The sequence below is a fragment of the Rhincodon typus genome, chromosome 1, assembly GCF_021869965.1.
Source record: "Rhincodon typus isolate 14 chromosome 1, sRhiTyp1.1, whole genome shotgun sequence".
Classification (NCBI taxonomy): Eukaryota; Metazoa; Chordata; class Chondrichthyes; order Orectolobiformes; family Rhincodontidae; genus Rhincodon; species Rhincodon typus.
Window position 1 is genome coordinate 110959892 of NC_063332.1, and position 27240 is coordinate 110987131.

The 27240-nt window shown below is 41.2% G+C and overlaps 1 protein-coding gene across 3 annotated transcripts in view; it reads right to left on the reverse strand.

Annotated features, from left to right (window-relative positions):
• The window catches only part of fras1 (Fraser extracellular matrix complex subunit 1), a 423924-nt gene that overhangs the window by 46835 nt on the left and 349849 nt on the right, over positions 1–27240 (reverse strand). For all 3 annotated transcript variants that reach the window (XM_048599246.1, XM_048599242.1, XM_048599254.1), the window contains 9 exons: positions 25526–25694; positions 22395–22641; positions 18507–18851; positions 18041–18201; positions 13792–13939; positions 10829–11034; positions 7479–7635; positions 3832–4032; positions 1903–2090 (listed from right to left, as the gene is read on the reverse strand). In XM_048599246.1, coding sequence (XP_048455203.1) covers positions 1903–2090; positions 3832–4032; positions 7479–7635; positions 10829–11034; positions 13792–13939; positions 18041–18201; positions 18507–18851; positions 22395–22641; positions 25526–25694 — 1822 coding nt within the window. The remainder of the gene's footprint in view (positions 1–1902; positions 2091–3831; positions 4033–7478; positions 7636–10828; positions 11035–13791; positions 13940–18040; positions 18202–18506; positions 18852–22394; positions 22642–25525; positions 25695–27240) is intronic.

Below are 27240 nucleotides of genomic sequence, written 5' to 3' on the forward strand. Positions count from 1 at the left end.
CTTGTCACTGAAAAAAACAGGCATAACACATTCCAATTTTTGGCCCCAGATTTTCTCTCCAAGCATTTATTAATTTAATTGTTTCCACATTTATTTTTGATCCTGTCACAAATGAAAAAAAAATCTTGCAGTTATTGTTCAACTGCAAGTAATGGCCTTGAAAATTCAGAGCAGCACAGGCAGGAATTGCAAGTTTGAAATCTCTTTAAAGTCTTGTGGGTCTGCAGCATAGTGCTGAAGTCTACGTGCAGTTGAATGGTGATGCGGTTAAGTGGCACCCAGGTACTGAACCTTTCAGAAAATGTTTAGGCACCGTATTTCAGCTCCTGGCACATTAGCAGGAATTTCAGCAGATTACAAATGGAAGTCAGTCTCATTCCCTTCTGTGACATCCAAAGGAACGCTCACAAAAGATGCCTGCCCACACCACTTTAGGCTTTCAAAAGTGACAAGAATCCAGCAGACCCAAAACCAGCTTGTGATCTTTTATCCACTCCAAATACATTGTATTGGCACAGAAACAGATGAGTATTTTCAGGAACAATGATTCTAGTCTGTTTAATACCTGCACGGGCACTCGGGAGAGCGGATCTTCTGGGTGCAACTTATTTGTGAATAGCTTATACAGAACTCATGCTTGCCCAAACTGATGTGTGCAGTTTAGATAATCAGCTTATTATTTTGTTCAGCTGTGGGTGCTGATCTGAATGTATTCCAGAAGCAGGACGGTTTGTGCAGGTGACATTGCAAAGAATCTGACAGTCAAAGGGGCACATAAAAATGTGGAAAAATTCCTAGTAGTCCTGAAACACATTTCAGCTTTGGCAAAGGCAGCCAATGAATTGAATAGAGGCAATGCCAAAAATAGGCAAAAAAGTAACAGGAAACCCCAATGTGCAGAAACAGATCAATGAACAAGTAGCTCGCCACCCAGTGGAACCTGAGCAGTATAAGATGGTTGACTGGAAAATGAGTCTGTGAATTACTTTATCGCACCATCCTCACAGGTCAACTCTGGCATCCATTGACAGTTCCTGTGCCATTGGGTCTGCTATCACTGCTTCTGTTGGCAACAATAGCTTTCATCTGCAGTGACTGGCTGCTGAAACTAGGCATGGAGACTTCTGCAAATACATGAAACAAGTACAGGCTGAGGGGGGAGAAGAACACAGTTTCGTTTGTCTAGGTAACAGCACAGAACCTCTTTCTTCCTCCAAAAAATATAGATGGGAAAATTTCCATTTGATTGGAGAGGATTGCTGACAGCAACTGGTATCGAAAGTGAAGCTGCAGCAGATCACCTGGCATAAAGTATTAATATATGAATTTCTTTTTCCAGTAGTTGCCAATCTAGTGATTTCACATCACTGGCCTGTAACTATGAGTTATGGGGGTTACATGTGTTGCATATTTTAATATTTAAATTGTTCTCTGAGAGCTTTTGTGGTGCAGTGGTAGTGCCCATACCTCTGTGCCAGGAGGCCCGAGTTCAAGTCCCACTTGTTCCAGAGAGAGTAATAATATTTCTGAACAGGTTGAACAGACTATATTTAAACTGCTGTCTGTTTCAGGTGGAATTACCTGTTTCAGATTTCAGCGGCTGGAAATTGGACAGTGACATAAAGTTGACACATTCAAAGCAAATGATTTCTGCCCATTTCACTGACCAAGCTATCCAATTTTACATCCAAAAAAATCAAGCAAACCTGATCAGAAAATACTTTCCAAACTGTCTGTCACATCAGCACATAAGAGTATCAGCAAGTATACAGTATCAACACATCAGTACAAATGCTGTAGTATTCTACTAACAATTGGAAATGTAGACTTCACTTATAAACTGGAATAAATCCATGGGATTCAATACAAATGCATCAACTGGCAAATGATATGCTCACTTACAATAGGTGGTGCTGGCAAAATTAGACTTCCTGCTGCCTCCTGGTCAAGAATGGTCACTGTGGCCATGGTGATGTCGCCAAGAATTGCCTCAACTGGATCATCTGGGCCCAGCACCAGAGAAAAAGATTCATGCCATTCTCTATCATCGTTAGACAGGATTTCTACTTTAAATAGAATGTGGTCAATACCTGTGGAAAAAACAAATCAATATTGGTAATGGGTGCCTAATGAGTTTACAGCACCTACTTGTTGCCGACTCAGTAATGGTACATTAAATCTTGTCTCACAGTGGCGATGCAGTCATTCCCAAAACAAAAATTGGACCTAGAAGCTGGAGTAAATAGGAGCAGAGGTTTAGCAACATTGTCCCTGATGAAGACTTCCTCAGCATCACAGCATAATTTCCTGGTGTTATGTTACAAGGTCACAATTTCTGTATTTGCAGTTGATCTTCGCACATAACACACTGGGGTAGTTTCCAACTTTCACAGGAACAGAAAGGTAGAAGTTGGGTAGCTGCCTACCAAAGACCCGGCATGATTTTCCTTCCATTGACCTCATCTGTGTCTGCAATATTTACAATACGCACTAGGTTTTAAAATAAAACTCAGCTGCAATACCAAAAAATTATAGATCTTGTCTGCAGTGCCAAAATTCAACTGTTGCTGCAGTTGTAATTCTGAATACTTCCATGTTGCGGGCATTGGTTATGGACAGAGGGCTGCAGGTAAGAAGTCAAATATTTAAATCTCATTGAAAACCACAGCTTTATTATGGATTAATTTCTGTACAACTTCAAAGCAAATACAGGGCTGACAGTGGCCAAAGACAAAAAGGTTTGAAATTTGTGTGTGTCATCACGAAGCAGTAAAGTCACTGCAATATAAGGGAATAGAGACTTTAGCATTTTTAGTCATCTACGGAGAAATGCAAGTACTTCTAGGCCAATTCTAACGGCTGGGAATCACAAAAGTACGTGAAGATGAGTTTAGTTTGGCTTTAAATCTATCAGTCATTTGTTGGGCAAGGATGCAGTTTTATTATAAAGGATCCAGCTTGGCGAGAGGTCGAGTGAAGGCTCCCTGGGACTGGTCTGGCCTTGTTATTGGAGGAGAGTCCCTCTTTTTATCATTTTGTTATTCTGCCTCCCGGTCCCTCAGGAAGTTGATGCTTCTGGAGCCAAAATTGTCCTGCACAGTGGTCATGGAACAACCCAGAACAACTGCACAGGCTCACTTGTCTCACTGGTTCCCTCCCTTGCTGCTCCTCCGACCATTGATTCAGCCTCTGGAGGAAGACAAGCAACGAGCATGATCTGTCATAGTCTTTCCCATGCTCACAACTCCTCCAATCGCACTGCTGCAGGCAGTTCCTCCTCTTACTGATGGACAGCAGAACTGCAATTTTGTTAAGCCTCTTACTAGCCCCAAAGGTCAGAACATATATTTAAGGTGATGGATTTCCGAAATGCCAAAGATAGAAATCTTCCAAAACAAAGAATGGACTCACCCCGATAATATGAGACTGCATTTTATTATGCCACTCTCGAAATGAGTTAGTTTAGATTTCTTTCTCTTTTGCTTCTTCTGAAAAATATCTTGTATTCGGTGGCTGATGTTTAATGTCTTTGATTTGTTCCACAATGCTGGTGGGGCAGTGTGGTGTGCAGGAACTTGAACTATCTATCTCAGCCTAGTGATCACCAATATCTGCAGTGACTGATTGGTATCACTTGGCTCCAGAGGTTAGGTTTCAGACCGGAGATGTTACAGGCATTCCATTTTAAAAAAAGCTGGCAAATTAATCCATAAAGTTCAATCAAATAACTAGCTAAACCTGGTTAATCTAACAAAGAAAACATATTATGATTGCAAATCTTTTTAAATCCATCAAATTTAAAACCTTTTAAAATGTTGTGACATTACTCACTTGGGCTAAATTTAAGCACTCTGCTCTTGGGATTATAGTCTATGCCTGACTGAGCTGATCCATCCCTGGTGCTGCAGCGGACTTTTGAAGTCCTGTTCTGGTCTCCCTTCCTGATCACTTTGACATTTAGTATCGCAATACCATCAGGACCTGGGGGCTCATGCACCTGGTATGTTGCTTCCTCAAATTCAATTGTTGGGGCTTGAAAAGAAAACATGATAAAGGCTGAATTAGAATAGAATTCAAGTAAATAAATGATATTCTACAATTTGAAACAAATGTCAACATGTCCAAATTGGACAGCAACTTATTGCACTTCATCTCAAGTGATAACTTTCTTATACAAAGAACAAGAACAACAAAGAACAATACAGCACAGGAACAGGCTCTTTGGCCTTCAAGCCTGTGCTGACACATTTTGCCCTTCCATGTTAAAATTGTCTTCACTTACAGGGTCCTTTTCCATCTATTCCCTTCCTATTCATGTACTCATCCAAGCGCTTCTTGAATGCTGCTCGTGTCTGCTTCCACCACCTCCTCTGGCAGCGTATTCCAGGCACTCACCACCCTTTGTAAAAAAACCTGCCTCGCACATCTCTTTTAAACTTCCTCCTTCGCACCTTGAACCTGTGTCCCCTAGTAATTGATCCCTCCACCATGGGAAAAAGACTTATACTTTCCACTCTATTCTTGCCATTCACAATCTTATAAACTTCCATCAGGTCAGTTCTCAACCTCCTGTGTTCCAGTGAAAACAAATCCAGTCTATCCAATCTTTCTTCATAGCTAAAATCACCCATACCAGGCAACATCCTGGTAAACCTTTTCTGTATCCTCTCCAAAGCATCCACATCCTTCTGGTAGTGTGGTGACCAGAACTGTATGCAATATTCCAAGTGTGGCCTAACTACAGTTCCATAAGGCTGCAGCATAACTTGTGTATCCTTATACTCAATGCCCATTCCGATGAAGGCAAGCATGCCACAAGCCTTTTTTACTCCTCTATCTACCTATCTATACTTGCAGTATTGAGGAACATGCTTATTTCTGATTAATTTCTTTTCTGGATAATCTCTTACTGATCCAATGTTTGTGTTAGTTAGCATTTTACATACTGATTATTTTACTGAGTTCTCAACAAATTATTAATGAACTATCAAGACAACAACACTTTGCACACATTGAACTAACGAGAGTGAAAAGAGGCCAATAGCAAGTGTGCTATCCACAAGATGCACCACAAAAGTTTACCAAAACTTCTTAGATAGCACTTTTCAAGGCTACAACCATTACCATCTGGAAGGACATGTTTGGACTGCAGAAGTTCAAGAAGGCAGCTCACCATCATCTTCTCAAGGGCAACTAGGGATGGGCAATAAGTGCTGCCCAGCCAGCGATGCCCACATCCCATGAGTGAATTTAAGAATTGTGGTCTTTTTTACTGTCTTCTTTACATCCCTAAATGGAGCAACATCACTAAGGAAATAGTCTTGCCTGTAATAGTGTTGTGCACAACAGGAAAAGGCCAAAATACAAGATTGCAGTGATCATGCAAAGCCTTTACAATGCACCTATCAGATTACACTTTTGAAGCATTGTGTTTTATTCTTGCCAGCACATTACAAAACATGCATTGGACAGGGTGCTGAGGAATATTAATGTAACTCAGGCGTCTACTTGATGCCTTTTGAACAAGGTGTGAACTTGCCCTGGCCTCTTCCTGCCTGAAATCTGTTCCGGTTTATGTTGCAGCATCCAAGAGTAAGTTTTGCTGAGAAATAATAAGAATGTAAGAAATAGAAGTAGGAGTCAGCCTTTCCACTCCTTTAGCCATCTGCTCTATACAATAAGATCACTGTTGATCTAGATCACAGTCTGAACTCCACTCTCCTGAATGCCCCCATAATCCTCAACTCACTCATAGATCACAATCTTTCTAATTTCGCCTTGAATATATTCTATGCTCATGGTGTAAGAATTCTAAAGATTAAAGAAGCTTGGAGAAGAAATTCTTCCTATTTCCATGTTAAAGGAGAGACCTCTTATTCAGACCCATATTTCTACTTGTGGCATTAATTCTTTTATCCTTCTATGCATGTTGCATGCACTGAGATATAAATTATTTCATTCTGCCCTTTGACCACCTTTCCTTATTTTCTAGAACTCTATTTGCTGATGCTTTCATGTTTTTTAATGCTCTAGCCCTACCAGTCACACTTAGGTCATCATTTCTTGCAGCACTATCATTTGCTATTGTCTTGTCCTTTCTCATTAACCTTCAAATCTTCCCTCCTGCAACGGTTTAGTTTGAAACCTTCTCTAGAGCCTTATATTTGCTTTGCCAGGTTTGCCAGAAAACTCATCCTAGCACTGTTCATCATAGAATCCTACAGTGTGGAAGAAGGCCACTCAGCCCATCGAGTCCACACTGACCCTCTGAATAGCATCTCACCCAGACCCACTCTCCTACCCTATCCCTGTAACCCTACATTTCCCATTGCTAATCCACCTAGTCTGCACACTCCTGGACTCTATGGGCAATTTAGTGTGGCTAAATCACCTAACCAGCACACCTTTGGACTGTGGGAGGAAACCAGAGCATCCAGAGGAAATGCATGCAAACATGGGGAGAATGTGAAAACTCCACACAGACAGTTACCTGAGGGTGGAATCGAACACAGGTCCCTGATGCTGAGAGGCAGCAGTGCTAACCACTGAGCCACTGTGCTGCTCTTCATGTGAAGGTGACCCCAACAAGTCAGCTTCCTTTTTCCCAAGTACTGATGCCAATGGCACATGAATTGAAACGTACCTCCCTCACACTAATCATTCAGCCACAGAATTAATTCTCTGATCTCACTTATTCAATATCAATCTGCTGGTCACTTGGATTGTATTCCAGTGATCTGATTCAGCATTTTAATACAGCCTGTAGCTATGTATACTCCCTTAACACAGCCTTTCTCTTAATGCAATCTATGTTGTTGCCCCCACATGGACCATGCCCAAAAGACTGTTTCCCCTCTCACTTCACGTTCCTCTTCAACCTGAGATGTTCTTACCCCTGGTTCTGATAAGGCAATAAAGCCTTTGGGACTCACTCCTGGCTAGTGAGAATGGTTGTTATCACTTTAACTGCACTGTGCCCTCTAATGACTATGTTCCTCTTTAGGCCCTGTACTTGAATGTTCAGAACAGCACCTTTTCCCTCATGCATTTAGAATTCACTCAGTCACCAAATTCCACAAGTTAACTGCTCTGCTCTGTTAACTCTCCATCAAGCCGATCTCAGCACTACATTGTTACCATTAACTACAGTTGTAGTATACTTATAGGTTCTCGATGCTAGATTGAATTCGAAACATGAAAGTGGTGGGCTATTTGGACATGCACTATTATTTTCTTTACAAAATGAAACTGGGCACAACACCTGTACTAAAGGGACAATAAAGGTACAAACCACATTTTAAGGCTGTTAACACCAAACAAAGGCATTGAAAATTGACCCCTACACATTCCAATCTTAGTCTTTATATCAATTTTTAGAAAAGACATGTTCTAAGAATAATAACCTATAAATTACTAGCAACTATAATATGGCACAATTTACAGCCACTTAATACTGATAAAAAAGGAAATTAGCTTACCGTCTTCATCATTTGATATTGTTATAGTAGCAACATCATTTTTTCCAACTTTGGCTCCACTCCAGTGATTGCCTAAGGGGTTGCCCAGATGGAGCTGGAACCTTTCCTCAGGTTCAAAGATCGTATCATCATTTATCAACACTGTGCAATTCTTCACCTGTTCATTTGAAATGTGCATATTAGTGAACAAATGCTTACTCCTCAGATTGAGCATGTTCCTTCCAGTGTACTGTTCAGTTTGGAGTTTAATAAAGAAAAAAAGTGTTGGTGTTCTTCACAGTTTTAGTGCTTTCAAAAAATGTATTATCTGGGTTAAGCAACATTAGTCATTCTCATAAATGGAGCTCGAGGTTCCAAACACTCATCAAGAGTACACATTTCTACCTAACATCTACCATAGGTTTTCAGGGTTGCTGGGAGTAATGAAAGCAAAATCAACCTGCTTTGTTGTGCCCACTGTCATTTATGTAGCAGCATCTTTTGTGGTGACCAACTAGCCTGATCTGGAAAGGCGCAATTTTTACAGAAGGCATTTGATAAGGTGCCACAGAAAGAGTTTTGCACAAGGTTGGAGTTCATGGTATTGTGGGTAAATTTCTAGCATGGGTTGAGGATTAGTTAACACACAGAAAATGGAGAGTCAGGATTAACAGGTCTTTTTCAATTCAGAAAGATCTAACTAGTCGAGTGCCTCAAGGATCAGTGCTAGAGCTTCATATGATTTACTATCTATTCTAATGACTATGAGGAAGTAGCAGAATGTATTATATCCAAATTGCTGATGATACAAAAATAGGTAAAAGTTTATACGGTGATGAAGATAAAGAATTTGCAAGAGGATACAGATAAGTTGAGCGAGTGGTCAAAAACTTAGCAGATGGAGTTTAACGTAGGAGAGAGTGTGAATTCATGCACTTTGGTAAGAAAAATCAAAAGGCAGATTATTATTTAAATAGACGAGAGACTCCAAAAATGTGCAGCACATAAGGATCTGGGTGTTCTGTGCATGGAACACTGAAGGCTAGCATGTAGGTATAGCTGGTAGTTACAAAGGCAAATGCAATTTTGGTGTTCATTGTTAAGGTATTGGGATTTAAAAATAGTTAGGCCCTGTTAAAACTGTATAGGATTGATGAGGCTGCACCTGAAGTACTGTCTGCAGTTTTGGTCCCTTAATTCAAGAAAGAATACGCCAGAATTACAGGCACTTCAAGACGTTCACTAGTCTGATTCCTGGGTGAAGGATTGACTTATTAAGAACTTATCAAGATAAAGAAGTAACAACTTTATTCAAAGTTTAGAAGAATGAGGGGTAATTGTGTTGAAACATAACAAGATTCTGAAAGGGTTTGGCAGGATAGATGTTGAGAAAAATGTTTCCACAAGTGGGACCACACATTTAAAATGAGATGTAAAAGGATTCTTTTCCCAGACTCTAGTGAACATCTGGAATTCTCGACACCAGAAGGTTGTGGAGACTAGATCACTGAAAGTATTTAATGTGGTGGTAGATAAACTTCTGAAATATCAAGGAGTTAAGCATTATGAGGAGCTCACACAGAAGAGTGGAAGCCTGGGGCAGCTTATTGACTGGTGGGGCAGGCTAGAGGGGCCATATGGTCTACTCCTGCATCTACTTCTTATGTTCTTTATTATATTTGAAAATAAGTCTCCCACCCATCAATTATCTTTTCCATTTAAATTTACACTTGTTGTCAGGACTTGCAAAATCCTATTGCAAAAGGGAAGAGGGGACTGATGGTGTCACAAGGAAAGAACTTTTCCAAGTACTCCTGGTGGGCCAAACAGCACCAGAGGGGTTTTCCTTGGCCTCTCAAAGAAGTCTTCTATTACCCCTTTGACAACTATGGACACTTTCACTCCCGAACGTATAGTTGGGTATGCAAATTGATCTGCAAAACTGACTCCTCTTGTATGCATTTGTTGTGCTTCTAATACATGCATAGTGGGGTTCAAACTAATCCACTATCGCAACAGTGTTGTTTGCAATGCGAAAACTGGCTGCCAAATTTCTTTACTTAAGAACAATAACTAGACTTCAAATCCAATTCTTTTGCTGTGAAATGCTTTGGGGCAGCTGCTAACTGAATAATTCAAGTTTACTCTTTCTTCAATGTATTGCATTTCCTAAAGAAAAGTTTTAGCAGGAATTAAGAATTTATAAATTCTAATTTAGGAGATGTACCATCAAAACACAATGGTTTTATATTCTGCCACCAATTTTACTGTGCCAATATAATCCCTTTTATCAGATCACCAGGACAGAATTGAACCACCTCCTCTTGACTTTCAAAGGGGGCATTATCAGAACAAATCCTTCACCATCAACATTCTGGGATCACCACTGGTCAATATGCACCTGCCACATAAATACTGTGACTACAAGAACAGGTCAGAGGCTGGATATCCTGCAGCAAGTCACTCACCTCCTAATTCCAATAAATGAGAATCATCCACAAGGCACAAGTCAGGAGTGTGATGGAAAACTCTGCACTTGCCTGCACAAGTGCAGCTCCAACAACATTCACAGAACAAAGCAGCCAGCTCAAATTGAACACTATCCACTATCAGCGTAATGTGTCTGCAGTGTACTAACTAGATGATGGCAACTCACTGATGTTCCTTCAACAGTGTCTTCAAAACACACAGCCTGTACCAGCTAGAAGGACAAGCGCAGTAGAAATTTGGAACCACCATCTGCAAATTCCCCTCAAGTTACATACAATCTTGACATGGAAATATAATGTCAATACTGCAACATCACAGAGTCAAAAGCTTGGATCTGTGAAACTACTTGCACTACATGGGCTGCAGAACCTCAAGAATATGGTTCACAGCCAACGTTCCCTGCATTTCTTTTTAAGTGCGTTGTCAATTTCTTGAAGTGCATGACTGCACTGATGTAGAAATTTATAACAGTTAACTTCAGCTCACCTACACAGGAACATACATAGCCATGTAACTGCACAGTTTGGAAGGAACATTTGCTCATCATTATCTTCTCAAGGCAATGGGGCAGGCAATTAATGTTGTTCTTGTCTGCTCTGCCCATACTCAATTAATAAAGAGCCCAGAGCTCTGTGAACCCTCAACATCTGATCCACTCGTTCCTTCTCCCACTCTCAACAGCATTAAGACCATCATTTTCCAACTACTTTTAATTCTTAAGAACATTTTCTCATTTATTTTAATAAAGACAGTTTCCACACGTTTGTCTATCTGCAGGGCAGAATTGTAGAATTACTGTAAAGCTCACAGTTCTGTCCAGTTTGACAGAAATCTGAAGGAAGCCGATAAACGTATGTTGGACAAGTTAAGGACAGGTTTACCTTTTCTCCCTTCTGGAAAGTAAGGCGTGAGTCATCTGAATTCCTTCTTTCTTCAAAATCTTCCAGTACTTCTGCAGTCAGCTGTTGAGTATAGCATCTCACAGAAGACTCGTAACTAAGATCTCCAGTTCGGATAACGGGAACATGTAATTCATTTTCTTTCTCCTTCACTCTGTAGATATCCTTACCAAACTGCATACTAGGAACTGAAACATCCAATAAGGCTTAAAATTATCTTTTAATTATAACAGCAATAAAGTACTTGTTTTTTTTTTGAGGTGTACCAAGGATAGCCTCATTAATATTTTTATCATGCTTTTTATACCTGAAATCTTAATGTTGTGAACAGAATGGGAACTGATAGTTTAAAAACAGCCCTTTTCACTAATGTTATGCCCAATCCAAGATTACTAACTTGTACCTTCTCCCCATAGATGCTGACTAACCTGGATGTTTTCAGTTTTTTTAATCATCTACAGGTTTTTCCTTATATTACTACATCTATTGCCTCATTTTGGTATAGAAACTGTTAACAGCGCACACACCAATTCCAGAGTTGGAGACAATCTATCCTGGATTACCAGAACAATATTTTCACATTTGTGCTTGGCATGTGTCTTCCCAAACACCTATTAAGAAAGAGCCTTCAGAAAAGAAGGGTCCAGACCCGAAACGTCAGCTTCCCTGCTCCTCTGATGCTGCTTGGCCTGCTGTGTTCATCCAGCTCTACACCTTGTTATCTCAGATTCTCCAGCATCGGCAGTTCCTATTACCTCTATTAAGAAATACAAACTTCTTCAATCTGTGGAGAATACAGAAAGAAGAATGCCTGCTGATTTCCAACCTCTTGAAGAATGCAGATAAAGTAAGAGAGAAAAAGGAACAGACACAGGCAGAGAGAGAGAGAGACAGACAGACAGAGTGCAAGAGAGAGAAATAGACAGAGCGCAAAAGAGAGAGATACACAAACATTGATAGAGATACATACATGGGCAGTCAGAGATGTCAGAAAGAAAGAGACAGAAAAAGAGAGGATGATACACACACAGAAAAATAAGTAAGTAAAAGTAAAAAAGTATAGATTTTGTATTTATGTAGTGCTGTTGATGTAATAAAATGACCCAAGGTAGTTGTAGAATATTAGAAAGCAAAATATGACATCAAGTCATTTGAGGAGGTCTTGGCCCAAATCATCTGGGCATGGCAATCACCATCTGTACTGACTGACCTCCACATTTCTGGCTTGACCTTCCAATCCTAGGCCCTTCAGGAATGCACAGCGCATCTCCAATTGAAATCCATCTTTTGCGGTGGTAGATCACTGGGGCAAGTCAAGCTATGCACCTTTTAAATGGCACTAGCTGATGTATTCTAGCAAGTTTTCATTCATTACACATTGAAAATCTTTGTAATATTTAAACAGCTTTTCAGTGAGTTAGTGAATGTATGCGTGAGATAAATGGGTTTGAGGGGAAGTAAGTTGGCAGGGTGGCAAATGGGTGAGGTGTGTCTTTGGATTAGATAAGGAGGGGCCTCAATGATCAGGTTAACTTGGTGGTGGTGGTGGTGTGGGGGGGGTTGGGGGTGGCGAGAGGGAAGTGAGTTGGAAGGTTGAGTCAGTGGCCCATTGGGGATTTTGGGAGGTGTTGCTGGGGAGGGTAGTCATGCCATTCGGGATAGTTAGAAGTTCAGGAGGTGAGTTGGAGGGTCATAACAGGGGCAGCTTTTGGAAAGGATGTGAGTTGAAGATTTGAGGTTGGGATGGTAGGCAGGATGATTGGGCGATAGGTATGGTTTTAATCTAGCAACATTTCCTGGGTAGCTATCAAGACAGGCAAGTCAAATTTGTCCTAAATCTCCTATTACAACTCAAAGTTGGACACCAGGGGAATTTCTCTTTGGAAAATCGGTCAATTGCAATTCCCATGAAATGATGTGCTGGGACTTGAATGGTGTCCTGAAGTGCCACTTTTGGATCTATATCCATTCTCCGATTATCTTGAGACTGGATGAACAGGATCATTAAGTCAGACGACCAAAAGCTTGGTAAGATGGTGAGCTTTAAAGAGCACTTTAAAGAAGGAAAGAAGGGTCGAGAAGTGGAGAGATTCTGAGCGAAAGTTCCAGAGCTTAGGTTGGTGGCACCTGAAGGAGTGACCACCAATGGAGAAATAAAATTGGGAACAATCAAGAAGTCTAGACTAGAGCAGCATATCTCAATGATTGTAGTGTCAGAGTACATTTCAGAATTAGACAGAAGTGAGGCCATGGAGTGATTCGAAAGCAAGAATAACACTTTTAAAATCAAAGCGTTGTTTAGCCAGTACTGATGAAACTCAATTTCAGGAAAACATCCGAATAGGAACAGGCTAGTTTCCCAATCCAACAAGAACAGGCAGTTTAAATAGATCTAGTGCGACCCTGCAGATGTTGGAGATCTGAAATAAAAACAGAAAAAGTGCTGGAGAAACCCAGCTGTTCAGGCAGAATCTGTGGAGACAGAAATAAATGTCACGTTTCAAGTTGACATTCTAAAGATGGGTCACAATGGATTCAAAATGTTCACTTTCTTTTCCTCCTCAAATGCTGCCAGAGCTGCTGAGTTTCTTCAGTACTCAAATAAATCTAACACTTGTTTCTGTAACAAATCAATAATCTGACCACAATGCAATGTTCAAAGATAACAACAATGCAAAATATGTCACCACACATTCATTGGTGAAACTCTTATCACTGCAATCTTATTTTCACCCATTTAATTGGAATTAAATTGGTATGCAGTTAACTTCCTTTCCGGCATTTATGATTAACTCGGACTACTGCAGAATTTGGCAGCAATTTACCATGGTCATAATTATTGAAGATTGTTAAAGCTACCCTGAGACAGTTTAAGCTTTGAATGCTCAATTTACAAAAGTGTAATCCTCACTTTCCACTTAATCTTTCGGCTTAAAACAACCTACCGTCTTGATAGGAGTCATTGATAGAAACGATAGCCTGGTAGGGTTTCGTTAGCTCTGCTCCTTGGGCTGAGCTTAGGAATACAATGAAAGTTTCATTCCCTTCAATGATTGGATTCTGTACATCATCCAGAATAGTTAAAGTGCAGGTCTGCAAGGAAAACAGGAGTAGGATATTTGAGTAAACTCAGACATCAGGTAACTCTTTTGATAGGAATTAAAACAGAAAATGCTGAATACATTGCACTCAGCAGGTCTGCCAGCAACTGTGGAGACAGAAACAGAGCGTGGTGTTAAAATAAAAGTGATGGGGACCTTGTGAGCCAGGTACAGAACTCCCACGGCCTCTTTTACAATGGTCTGCCATATGAATTGCCAATTGGGTAAGTGCCATCCGATGACAACTGCCGACCAATCACAGACTGGCAGCTCTTCATTCTGTGAAAACCTGGGGGTTACCATTGACCACAAACTGAATTGTACCAGCTATATAGATGTTGTGGTTTCAAAAGTAAGTCAGTGGCTGGGAATTCTGTGGAGAGTGATGCATCACCTAACTCCCCAAAGCCTGTACATGATCTACAAGGTTCAAGTCAGAGATGGAATACTCTCCACTTGCCTGGATGAGTACAGCTCCAGCAGCACTCAAGAAGCTTGACACCATCAGGACAAAGCAGCCCTTTTGTCTGACACTCTACCACCTTGAACAGTCACTTCCTTCATTACTGTGTCACAGTAGCAACAGTATGAACATTCTGCAAGATGTACTGCAGCAACTCAACAAGATTCCTTTGGCAGCATCTTCCAAACCCGTGGCTTCTACTACTTAAGGTCTAAGGGCAATGGGTATACGCAGCCGCAAACCACCCCCCACCCCACCAACACCATTGCCACTAAAACCGGAAATTCCCTTCCTCTAGTATATGGATAGAACACAGACTGCAGCAGTTCAAGCCTGTGGCAAACCACAACCACCTACTCAAGAGCAATTAATGATGGGTAATAAACGCTGGCCTAGCCGCCAGTCGTCATATTCTACGAATGAATAAAAAAAAAATCATCACTGGGTAGGTGGTGACTCCTGTTGGTAACCTACTCGAGGCTCAAGAATATTCTCGATCTATTTCTGGATATTGTGTTGTACATTTATATATGTGAATATCTGAATGTCTTGACCACCTTCAGTTGGAAGCACACATGTCTCTGATCAATATGATTGTGGATTTTGCTCTTGGTCTAGGCCATAGATCCAGGTATTTAGGGTAAGCAATGGCAGGAGGGTTAAATGCAGCAAAGGCAAGGGGATGACTTTCAGGAAGCACCTCTATCATCCCTGTGACACCCTTGATCAGGCACTGAGTGCCTTTGAGTGGATCTTTATGCAGTAGGTTGGGATGCTCATCCATGATCTTTCCCACCACAGACTGCAGGGTCCCTTCAACCTGCTCGCCCGCCTGATTGAATACTCCTTGCCACCAAACATGCTACAGGGTAAGGCATTAAATTCAGCCTACAGCATATTTTTCAGGTCTACGTCCTTTCATTGGACTTGGAAAAAATTACGGCAATTTTGGAAGAAGTGATGATTGTGAGAAGTGGTGCTAAAGGGAAGATTAATAATAGGGTATAGGGCAGGACACATCACATGAGAAAGGATTTCTCGATGTAAGGTTAAAGTGAATGGTATGATCCTGAATAACACTCACCCAAAGAGAAAGCAAAGCAAATAAAAACAGAAAATGGCATTGATACAGATACGAAAGAGAGGGGAGGAAGGGGGCCCAAGTAGGACGAGAACAAGGAATATTTTACATATCTCAGGAAAGACAGACATATCTATGATCCATACGGGGTTAACTTAGCAACACTTTTCAATTGGAGGAAGCGAGTGGAGTTGAAGGAAAATTGTTCAATGTGAGAACAACCTCAGCCAGGTAGAGGTTGGTGATGATGGATAGGCACTGGTTAGGCCTCTGTGCAAGAAACGAGAACTCTCAGACCATCCTGGTGTGGGATTGGGTTGTAGAGGGATTGCACATTCATGGTAAATAGGCGACAGTCGGACCAAGAAATTGTCGAGGAGTGAGGGAAAGTATTGGAAGACCCACACATGTAGGTAGGAAAAGACTGGCCAAGAAACTCTTCTCAAATAAAAAAGTCAGATGAGAAGAAATCTGTTAATTTGGCAGAAAAAGTATGAACTATCTCTGTGAGGACAGTCTTTTTATAGATTTTGGAAGAACATGGAAGTGGGCTGAACAGGGTTGAGGGACTAAGAGGTCTAAGATTGTGAAGGAATATCTTCAGGGAAAATGAGGTTTAGCAACAATACTGGAAAGTATGTTTTGATGTTTGGTGATGGGGACATAGTCCTGGGAGTGATAGGAGGAAGTGTCAGCTAGTTGGCAACAGAGTCCATTAGGTAGAGGTCAATATGCCAGACTGATCTCTACTTAACTAAATTAAATACAAGCAAAACACCACGAATGCTGGAGATCTAAAATAAAAACAAAGAGTGCTGGAGAAACTCAGGCCATTTCGCAGCATTTATGGAGAGAGAAACAGAGTTAATATTTTGAGTCCAATATGATTCTTCTTCAGAACCATTTCCATACTACACCCATGAGGTTGCCTTTTCTTGGGCCAATTAAAGGAAAGTTAAGGACCTTAATTTGCTATCATTGCCATAATATGCTTGGCATGGAAGGCAGGCCAGAGAGGAAGGATATTGTATCAATGTTTGATGAAAAGGCGGGAAGGAGGTGGTGTTCTTCCTTTGAGAAATGCCCTCTATATGTCAGGAGCACCACTCCCTCCAAACAGTATATTTTATATTTCACTGAAAGGCTCCTAACCCTAACCCTAACCCCTTCTCTAGGATATTCAAACCCTCCTTGCTCATGAAGCCCAGGGCTAATGTGGGCCTGGTTGCCATCAATCCTCTTTGCGGAGGTGGTTATGTGCACAGTTAAGCTCTAACACTGCTATACACGCTTGAAATGCTGGCCAATTGGATTGACTGCAGACCTTGAAGGTGGAGCTATTTCTCCCTTCTTGGCTTAATAAAACAACCTTTGCTGCACTACCATCACAGAGCAACGAGGTAACTGCCCTTGACATCAAGGCCACATCTGAGCACAACTCGTCAGATACTGAAGTAGTTCAAATACAGTAAGACCTGGATAGTACATAGGTTTGGGCTGACAAACGACAAGTTATATTCATACCACATAAGTGCCAGACAATAATCATCTCAAACAAGAGAAAATCTAATCATTGTCTCTTGACATGATTGCTGAATCCCCCACTATAAGCATCCTGAGATTAGCACTGACTAGAAATTAAACTGAATGAGCCATATAAGTGCTATGGCTACAACAGCAAGTCAGAGGCTAGGAATCTTGCAGTGAGTAACTCACTGCCTGACTCTCCAAAGTTTGTCCAACACCTGCAGTGCACAAGCCAGGAGTATAATGGAATGCCCTCCACTCCAGCTTCAACAACACTCAAGAAGGGTGACACCATCCAGGGCAAAGCAACCACATCCACATTCATTTCCTCTATCATTGTCACTCAGCTACTGCAATATGTAGTCTCTACAGAATGCATTGTAAAAACTCACCATAGCTCCTTAGACAGCATCTTCCAAATCTTCCAACCACTACCACCTAGAAGGACAGGGGCAGCAAATGCATGGGAACACCACCACCTGCAAGACCCTCTCCAAGCCACTCACCATCATGTTTTGGTAATGTATTACTGTTCCTTCAGTGTCACTGGATCAAAATTCTGGAGCTCCCTCCCTAATGGCTTTGAGTGTGTACCTACACCAAAAAGGACTGGCAGCAGCTCAAGAAGGTAGCTTACCACCAACTTCTCAAGGGCAGCTAAAGATGGGCAATAAAAGCTGGATCAGCCAGCAATGCCCATATACCACGAATGAATACACAACAATCTTTTCCACCAGGTGCACTTTGTTTCCCTTGGCTGTTCAACTATGAATCCTCACTGACAGAACTGATTAGGAAAATAATCTATCAAGTGTCTTTAACTCTTTAAGAAAATCCCTGTGTTGAATTTTCTTCTACCTATGGATGAGATTGTGAACTTAATATTTGGAAGACTCATTGATGCAAAACCTTTTCCATATTTATTCTCATCTCATATATATTGGTAGCATATATTCATCAATGCCTTGGTTTAAATACAGACCTGTGCACACTCTGATATACTTTACATGAAGGCTGTTTACCTCTTCTGTTTTGCCAGGTGCAAAAACTATCTTCTTCGAACTGGGGATATAGTCAATGCCTGGAGCTGCAGAAGGAGGGTCTGAAGGTTGGGTAGCACACCACACTGAAGTGGGGGTGGACAAATCACTGCCATATCTAATAACTGGTATCTCAATGGAGCCTATAAAATAAATACATCTCAACATGACAATGTGTCTCCACCTGGTAGGGAAATATGACAGAAAAATTGTATTTTATAAAGTTAAATTACAATTAAACGTTTCATCATATTCAGTCTGCTCACAGTCCAGCCCCATTTACGTGTTCAAATTCTACCCAATGTGCACGCTTTATCAAAATAGTAAGCAAAATTATTTGGACTTTTTACAAAAAAAGTCCATAATATAATTTATAACTTCAGAGTTCATGCTGCTGCAACTAGAGAGATTAGTGGATTGATGACAATGGGACTAATCAGGCACCTACCTGCATCTTCACTAACAGTGAAAGAAGAGTTCCCAAGAAATACCAGGGAGGCATCATTAGGTCCATTTATAACCACTTTGGCAGTTGCAGATTCCCCGATCCGTGCATTGTATGACGCATCAGCCAGTGTGATCTCAAAGTCCTCTTCCTCCTCATACTCACTGTCATCAATCACCTGGACATCGCATGTTGACATGCTGACTCCAGGGCCAAAGACCACGCGATTCTCATTCGTCATTCCCCTGGATTTGAAATCGGAACCAGATTCCAAAGCATACAGGCTGCTACCTTTGGCTGTTTTTGGCACAGTGTAGCAGATTGCCGAGACTGTACTGCTGGTGTCTCCTATGCAATGGCAATATAAAGAGACATTAGATATACTTTTATCAAAAACAAGATCACATCTATGACATGTAAAACCACAATCGGATGCAATTGTTTCTTTGCTTTATCTTCTTTTAATTAGCATCTATCTGTCACTTACGATGGCAGTTACTGCCTTATTGATGAAACAGCTAAGATTGTATTCTGCAGTATTGCAAAACAATTAGGGTTGAATTATATAAGTGCTCTGCATTGACAGCTTCAGCCCCATTTCCAACTCAAAGGTAGGGTTGAGTGAGCCTCTGCCTGAGAAAGAAGGTGTCCTTCAATGGGCTGGGCTGAATAGGATGGAGGTGGGATTTTAGACCTTTAGAAATAAGGACACCCTACCCGCCCACTGCCCACCCCCCACCCCATCACAGGGAGCTGCGGCCAATCAGAAGATGGCAGCCCTGTATGTACTAGTAGCACCAGCAACAGTCGTGACCCACCATCGTTTTCATGATGAGGGAAGCTGCAGCAGATTGGAACTTTGCACGCGTCTGTGTGTCACCCAGAGTACTGGGGACAAAGTTTTGAGAATCTATTGGGAGGCTGGGGTGAGTGGAGAGGAGTGTGGCTGGCTGCTTGGCGTGAGCCTCTCCCAATGTAATTAAATGGAGGCAATGGTGGGATGAGGCCCTTATGTTGGCATTGATCGCTCACTGTGGGTGGGCCAACAGACACCACTCCTGCTGCTGGTAGGACTGCAACGACAGCAGGATTGGGAGGGCAGGGGGTGGGGCCCCCATTCTTTTTTTTAATTAAGCCCCACTCACCTCATCAAATGCATTGTTAGATAAGCAATAAATCCAGTCCTTGAGAAATTAATGCATAGGGTTAGCTAATCTCCATGACTTCCAAGTGTCCCTGCGCATGACTTTACTGCATTACTTCACGTGGTCACATCAAATCCTTCCACACATTATTGTAGTTGTTAACCCAATTAATTTTAAAATACAAATAGCAAAAATGATAGATATGTATTGACTAAAGTGTTAAAAACTGGACGAATTTGAAATACTCATGAAATTCTAGTTTCGATGTTCTCTTTCAAAACTCTATGGCTCTTAATTGTTAAAGTACTTGTGTAAATGTTCCTATAATGTACAACATTGTTCAGTGGCCAAATTTCCTGCAAAAAAATGGTTCTAGATGGGCTTATTTGGAGGAGTATTTTACATCATGAGTTTTGGATAATCTGATTTGCAATTCAAAATGGCTGACTGTGACTTGTAATAAGTGACATTTAGCAGTTGAAAGGTGAATTACAAAAGCATATCTGCTTGCCCAATGGATAAATGCCCTTCATGATTTGGTACTGTCTTACAACAAGATTGCATGTTCAGTTCTGTATTTGGTTGATTTTAGCATAAACAGAAATGAAAAGGACTGGAAAATCTCTCTGGTTTTTTGCGTACAAATAACGCTGTAGTGCTCTACGTAGCCAATGTGCAACATCCAAATGTTAATAAAGAAAAGCTATCCCATTGCTCAGTCAATGGTGACAGCCTTAAATCCTTTGAAACCTAAATATAGACTGTTACATTTTTTTCCTCAATGAACTCCATTGTACCAATGAGCAATCCTATATAGCTGATTTGGAAGGTATTGTACCAGATCAAAGATTCTATTGATTGATATGCTGGAGCTGATAATCCAAAGAATACTGTTGATGCAGGTAATTACAGGAATACTGTCAAATTTAAGGACGGGAAATATCTTTTTACTTTTGCCTATCCTTTATTCCTTTAAAAAAATACAGTAGAACCTCAGCAATAACATAAGAAATATGGTGTAGTCATATACCTCAAGGGGACCAGCTAAGTCCAATATGACCATGGCTGATTTTTACTTCCACTTTCCTGTCCTCTCCTGAAATCTTTTGATTCCTCTCCTAAACATATATCTTGATGAAGAGACTTTTCCTCATCTCAGTCTTAAATTATCGACGTCTAATCCTGAAACTGTGCACCCAATGTTCCAGATTCTCCAGCCAAGGGAAACAACCCTCTCACTGACTTTCCTGCCAAGTCACTTCAAAATGTTGCATTTTTCAATGAACTGAATATTTCAATAAATTAGGGGCGTTAAGATCAAAGATCACCAAATTTTGAAATGGTCTTAACCCTGAACTAGCTGTTAGAATACAGAATAAAAAAAACTGCCTTGTTTCATTCAGAGATAGCAGGAGCTGCCGATGCTGGAGTCCGAGATAACAAGGAGTGTAGCTGGACGAACACAGCAGGCCAGGCAGCATCAGAGGAGCAGGAAAGCTGACGCTTTGGGTCTAGACCCTTCTTCGGAAATGGGGGAGGGAAAGGGGCTCTGAAATAAATAGAGAGGGGGGAGGCGATGATAGAAAGTGGATAGAGGAGCAGATAGGTGGTGAGAAGACAGACAGGTCAAGGAGGTGGGGATGAAGCCAGTACAGGTGAGTGTAGGTAGGGAGTTGGGATGGGGGTTAGTCAGTGAGGAGGGAGGGTCAGGTAGGTGGGAGGGAAGACGGACAGATCAAGGACGCAGGGATGAAGCTAGTAGGTAGGAAGTGGGGGTGGGGATTGGTCAGTGAGGTTTTCTCTCACCTGTTCATCTTTTCTCCCACCTACCCACCCCTCCCTCCTCACTGACCAACCCCCATCCCAACTCCCTACCTACACTCACCTGCACTAGCTTCATCCCCGCCTCCCTGACCTGTCCTTCTTCTCTCCACCTATCTGCTCCTCTATCCACCTTCTATCATTGCCTCCCCCTCTCTCTATTTATTTCAGAGCCCCCTTCCCCTCCCCCATTTCAGAAGAAGGGTCTAGACCCGAAAACATCTGCTTTCCTGCTCCTCTGATGCTGCCTGGCCTGCTTGTTCATCCAGCTACACACCTTGTTATCTCTGCCTTGTTTCATTGAAATTTTACAACACAGTTTTTGATGAAATACACAATTAACATAGAGTTTCAGGTGCATGGATCATTACAATAGGAACAGAAGGGGAAATTTAGTTATCATAGCCTGCTCAATGAGATCGTAGCTGCTCTGCAACCTTTCCTCCACATCATTTACTACCTTTGGTTGGTAAAAATAAATAACCCTCAGTTTTATATTTAAAAACTGATTGAGCACTAAATGTCACTTACCAATGAGTATTCCAAACTGAAACTATGCAAAGTAACTAAATCTAGTACATGATAGACGACATAAATGCAAATTGGTTAAAAAAAGTTACATAGCAAGAAATGTCTAAAATTATCCATAATCCTAAAGCCCTAAATTTCAAGAATGTACTATGGCATAGACTAAAATTATCTGCACTAATGTTTGCTTCAGAACTGCAATTACTCAATTATGTGCTGGTTGGAATTTAAGAGAAAACTGAAAATTTGATCTGCTGTTTAAGATGCAAGTTGATAGTATTTTACTGGTGAAAAGACAACCAGATTTCATCCTTTCCGTTTCTTTAAATGCTGTATCAAAACATATATAGTTATTTTTATTTGGTGATACATTTCAGTGAAAAGGAACGAGACAGACCTTTCCTTTCTACTGGGACAAACAAGAATCCAGCACTTTCATTGACTCGGTATAATTTCTTGTCAAACTGTAGAGTGGGCTCATCTTCTGTATCATTGATATTCACTTTAGCTCTTGTAATCTTCCCGAGCAAGGCATATGCAGGCATACTCAACTCCACGTTAAAACTTTCGAGGTTTTCAAACACCTGATCGTCATTTATAATAATAGTGCAAGCCTTGGTATCCTCTCTCTCATCAAATTGAACCTATTGAAGTACCAAGCATATAGAGACTGTTTAATACCTTTAATACATAAACAAAGGAAATCGAGTTTATTGTTTCTCATCAGTTCATGTTGCATTTTTACTGTAGAATGTTACTGCTCCATCATGGAATGTTAACCATCTCTTAAAATATATTATGCCTCAGGTCTGGTTTTCTTCCTCATCTGCTTAAGGAATTGACACAAACTGGCTGTTCCAGAGGACCCATGGATACAGTCCATTTGTACCTCTTCCAAGTAACTATTCTCATGTGGAAGTCTCAAAAAGTCAGTGTCAGCAGAATACTCATAGAAAGCAAGAGAGGTGAGTTAATGCTTTACTCATCCGTTGTCCAGACCCATGCATTTTTCAGTAGGAGTCAATAAATAGCAAATAGTTTTGGGAGACAGATAGTTGTGCTCAATTATTAATCCAGCTTAAATCAATCAACTAGGAGCAGCCAGCCCTGTATGAACCCAATTACATACTTGATGATGCATTTCTGAACTAAACCAATAGGAAATATTCGTTTTGTAGAATGTGACCTATCAGTTCCCCATGCAAACCTTTAGCTGACAGGGTAGACATCAATCATGCTGCTTACAGACCTCATGACAGAAAGGTTGCAAAAGAACAGAACAGGTAGAACACATGGGATTGCGGGGGAGATGAGGAGCTGGATGCAGGAGGTGGAAGATGGGGCGACTTCAAGGGGTGGCTAGAGAGAAAAGGAAAATGCAAGGAAAGGGAAAAGAAACAAAAATGATGTCAGGGCAGGGTAAGGAGTTAGAGACTGCAAGGTTGAGACAGTGAGACTGCAACTGCAAAGAAGACAGAACAGTTTCGAACCTGGTAATAAAAGGTACAGTCACCTAATGAGAAGCTTGAAAATCTCGCAATCACTAATGAACTGTGCGCAAATGTATGTGCTATCTCTAGCTTAAGGCTGCATACTTTCAGGATCTATAGGAGGAGAAATGAAGAGGATGTTTTTGTAATGAACCCTGTGTCCACTGTTAAATTTAAATCTGAGATTGAGATCTGAGAATGCAGTAAAGGAGTAGTAACTGCCCTATTAAAATATTCCAGCTTTGTACATATGCAACGGAAACACATGAGCTGTGACCTTACCAGTTTATGAAAGGTATGTTCAAGGTTGATAGTCTTTTTTTTGTGCGTACAGAAGTATGTTCTAGTTATGATGAAAATAAACTTCTGTTGCTAACTTATGTCTGTTATCTTGTATCAATTTAAATACTTTGGTATCTTAGAAATTAATGCTATCATTATGTGTTGTGACTTTAAGTTTGATGGGATTTATAATTATTGGTGTTAGTGATGCATTATTTGAATTCTGCTTCTGTGCAAGTCCAAACAGTCCATACGCCAATGGAAATTCAGAAGGTAATGACTACATGGCTGTATCACCTAAAAGGGGCTCATGAGAATGAAAAAGTAACCACTAAAAACTAAGAAGTGGTTCCTGCAAATCAAAAGTAGCTCTCAAGAAGAGACCCCAAAAGATGTGCCCTGTTTCCTTGGACTTACTTCAATCACTATGTCATGTTATTAGGGACTTCCTGAAACAAGACCTGGGTGATTAAGGGGAAACATAACCTGATGAGGTGCATATGCCAAGGTTTCACCTATCATAGCTCCGTGGTTGCACTTATCTGGCAATCACTTTAGTAATGTTCCAAGTAAGCAGAGAACTAGCTGGTACTGCTGCAAGTACATTTGTAGTGATCATGTAGCACAATGCTAGTATATTGAGTAAAAAGTGATGCTTTGCTGTGCCCAGAAATACAGCTTGATTTCAATGCTGGCACACATTAGAACTAGCTGAGAGGGATGGTGCTGTGGACTGGGGCCAGACAGCAGGGTAGGATGATGCAAAATCCAATTTTGCTCTGTTGCAAACAGCTTCAAAGCCACATCAGCAGCTGTTGAACAAATGGTTGGGCATCCAGTTGTTCTGTCACTCCCCTACAAATTGATGTCTGCAGCTTAGACTTGCTGTCCTTTCTTTTGCAACAGTCACTTTGTGGTCTCTTTCCTCTTTAGCCTTGGTAAAGGCTCAAGCCAAGCTGAGATTTTTGCTGAATTTGTTAAATTAATTTAAATACAATTTTATACTCCTACCTCTACCTCATTGCTTGCTCCCATCTAAAGCTGGTCATGAAGCAAAAGAAACAAAGGAAATTGGTCTTCCATATAACGTCTGGCAATGGAGTTAAACAGACAATATTGGACTGAATGCCTGTTGTACATCCTGATGGGTTCAAAAGTTTTAATGTAAAGGAGAACCAATCTAACAGTGATTGCTTCAGTCACCAATATCAGGTGAAATTAGTAAAAGCCACTACTGTTCAGGTCTAAATAATATCAAGAATATAAAATCTAGATTGACAGATTAAGCTAAAGCTGCTGGATAGAACTTTTGCTTTCTTACTGATAAATTTTCCTCCATTTGCAACTTCTTAGGAGCAAGCATTGTTTCCACATATATCTATGACTACAGTTGCAGAAAATATAGGATTGGAATTTTCTGGATCTACTCCTGCCCCAGTGTCATTAGTTCACTGGAAATGTGTTTGAGGCCCAGTGTGAAGTTACAGTGACAGATCAGGACCAGCCCTGAAAAAAATATCCAGCAAACTTTCCCTTTAGATTTTCTGACTTTCCCAATCCACTATATGTGCACATCTGGCATCCAACCAACTCTGTATCCAAAAGAAAAAAATAGCTGTCACTGCAAAATGTAATTTTTAAAAAATTTTAAAGCAACAAGTTCAGACAAGTAACCGTTCACTATTAGTTCATCCATCACTTATGCTGTTGCCCTAATACGTAACCAATACAATGCAGACATAATGCTTGCACATACCTGCCCTGCATACTCCACATAATCTTGTTGGCCCAGCTTTGAGCCAGCTCCAGATGTAGATGTTGCTGACCCTTGTTCAGTGCGGCATAGTACAATGGCATACTGATTGAGATTGCCAGTCCTCTTCACTGTGACACTTACAGAGCCTGCCTTCTCACTGACATTGTAACTGCAAACAAGACAAGTGCTGAGATCAGTTTTTAAAGAAAACACCCTCACTGAAAATATTTATTGGCATAAGGATAGGAATAGATTTGAAGATGACAAATGGGAATCTGATCATGAGGAGACTAGTTATTGTTAGTTAGCCTGGCACTATAATTATACATACATATATACATCATAAAGCTGGATACAAGACGACTAAATGGAAAATCGAAAGAATTGAGGATGCTGGAAATTAGAAACAAAAACATAAATTGCTGGAAAAGCTCACCAGGGCTGGCAGCATCTGTGGAGAGAAATCAGAGTTAACGTTTCAGGTTCACTGACCCTTCTTCAGAACAGTTCTGAAGTGGATCAATTCACCCCTGAAATATGCTACTATTCTGCTTGCTTTTTACCATGCTGCAAGTTTGATATGGTCTGCAAGTTACAAATCTGTATTTCCTACACACCAAAATTGGGGCTGGTTAACTCAGTCGGTTACGTGGTTGGTGTTCCGAGCTGGTTCTTGCCAACAGCATGGACTTCAGTCCCCATTTTAGCTGTGGTAGATTTGAACCTTGTTTTTCACCTTGCCAATATAGCACGTTTCTGTGGTGGGGTAAGTAATCACCAAGGGCTTGTTCTTTGGGCAGACAACTCTAGTAGATGATGATGAATCCCAAATCCAGGTCATATGCATTAGAAAACAATGGTCCTCATGCCAATCCCTGGAAGGTTCTGATGCATAGTCCACTCGAGTCAGAAATATCTCCAATTCCCACAAATCTCATTGCCTATCTTAGAACAAACTAAATCCTGAAGTTAACACCACCTCTTTAATCCCATGTGTTCTGATCTTCTGAATAAGGCTTTAATGTGGTGCTTTATCTAAGTCCATATATCAGCAGTTCACAAATTGTGGATTCTGGTGCCTGATGAAGTCACAGAGGTCACACTGGAGTTTTGAGTTGCTGCTTTTCACAGCAACAGTGGTGACTGTGGAGTGGAGATGACCCATTCAGATGTGCAGATGGAACAGGGAGCCCAATGAGCTCTTTAACTTCGGAGGATACTTTTAGCAGAGTTTACGGAGCCCTATAACATGAGAGAGAGAGAGAGAGAGAGAGAGGGAGAGAGAGAAAGAGACAGTGCGTGTGCACGTCTGAGAGAAAGAGAAGGGCGGAGAGAGGGAAGGGGAGAGGGAGAGAGGAGGAGAGAGAGAAGGGGAGGGGAAAGAGAGAGAGAGAGAGAAGGTGGGGGTGGAGACAGAGAGAGAGAGAAGGTGGGGGTGGAGAGAGACAGAGAGAAGGTGAGGGCGGGGAGAGAGAGAGAGAGAGAGAGAGAGAGATAGAGGGAGAGGGTGGGGGGCAAGAGAGAGAGATAAGGGGAGGGGAGAGAGAGAGAGAGAGAGGGAGAGAGAAGTGGAGGGGTAGAAAGAGAAGTGGAAGGGTAGAAAGAGAAGTGGAGGGGTAGAAAGAGAAGTGGAGGGGTAGAAAGAGAAGTGGAGGGGTAGAAAGAGAAGTGGAGGGGGAGGGAGAGAGTAGTGGGGGAGAGAGAGAGTGGGGGGG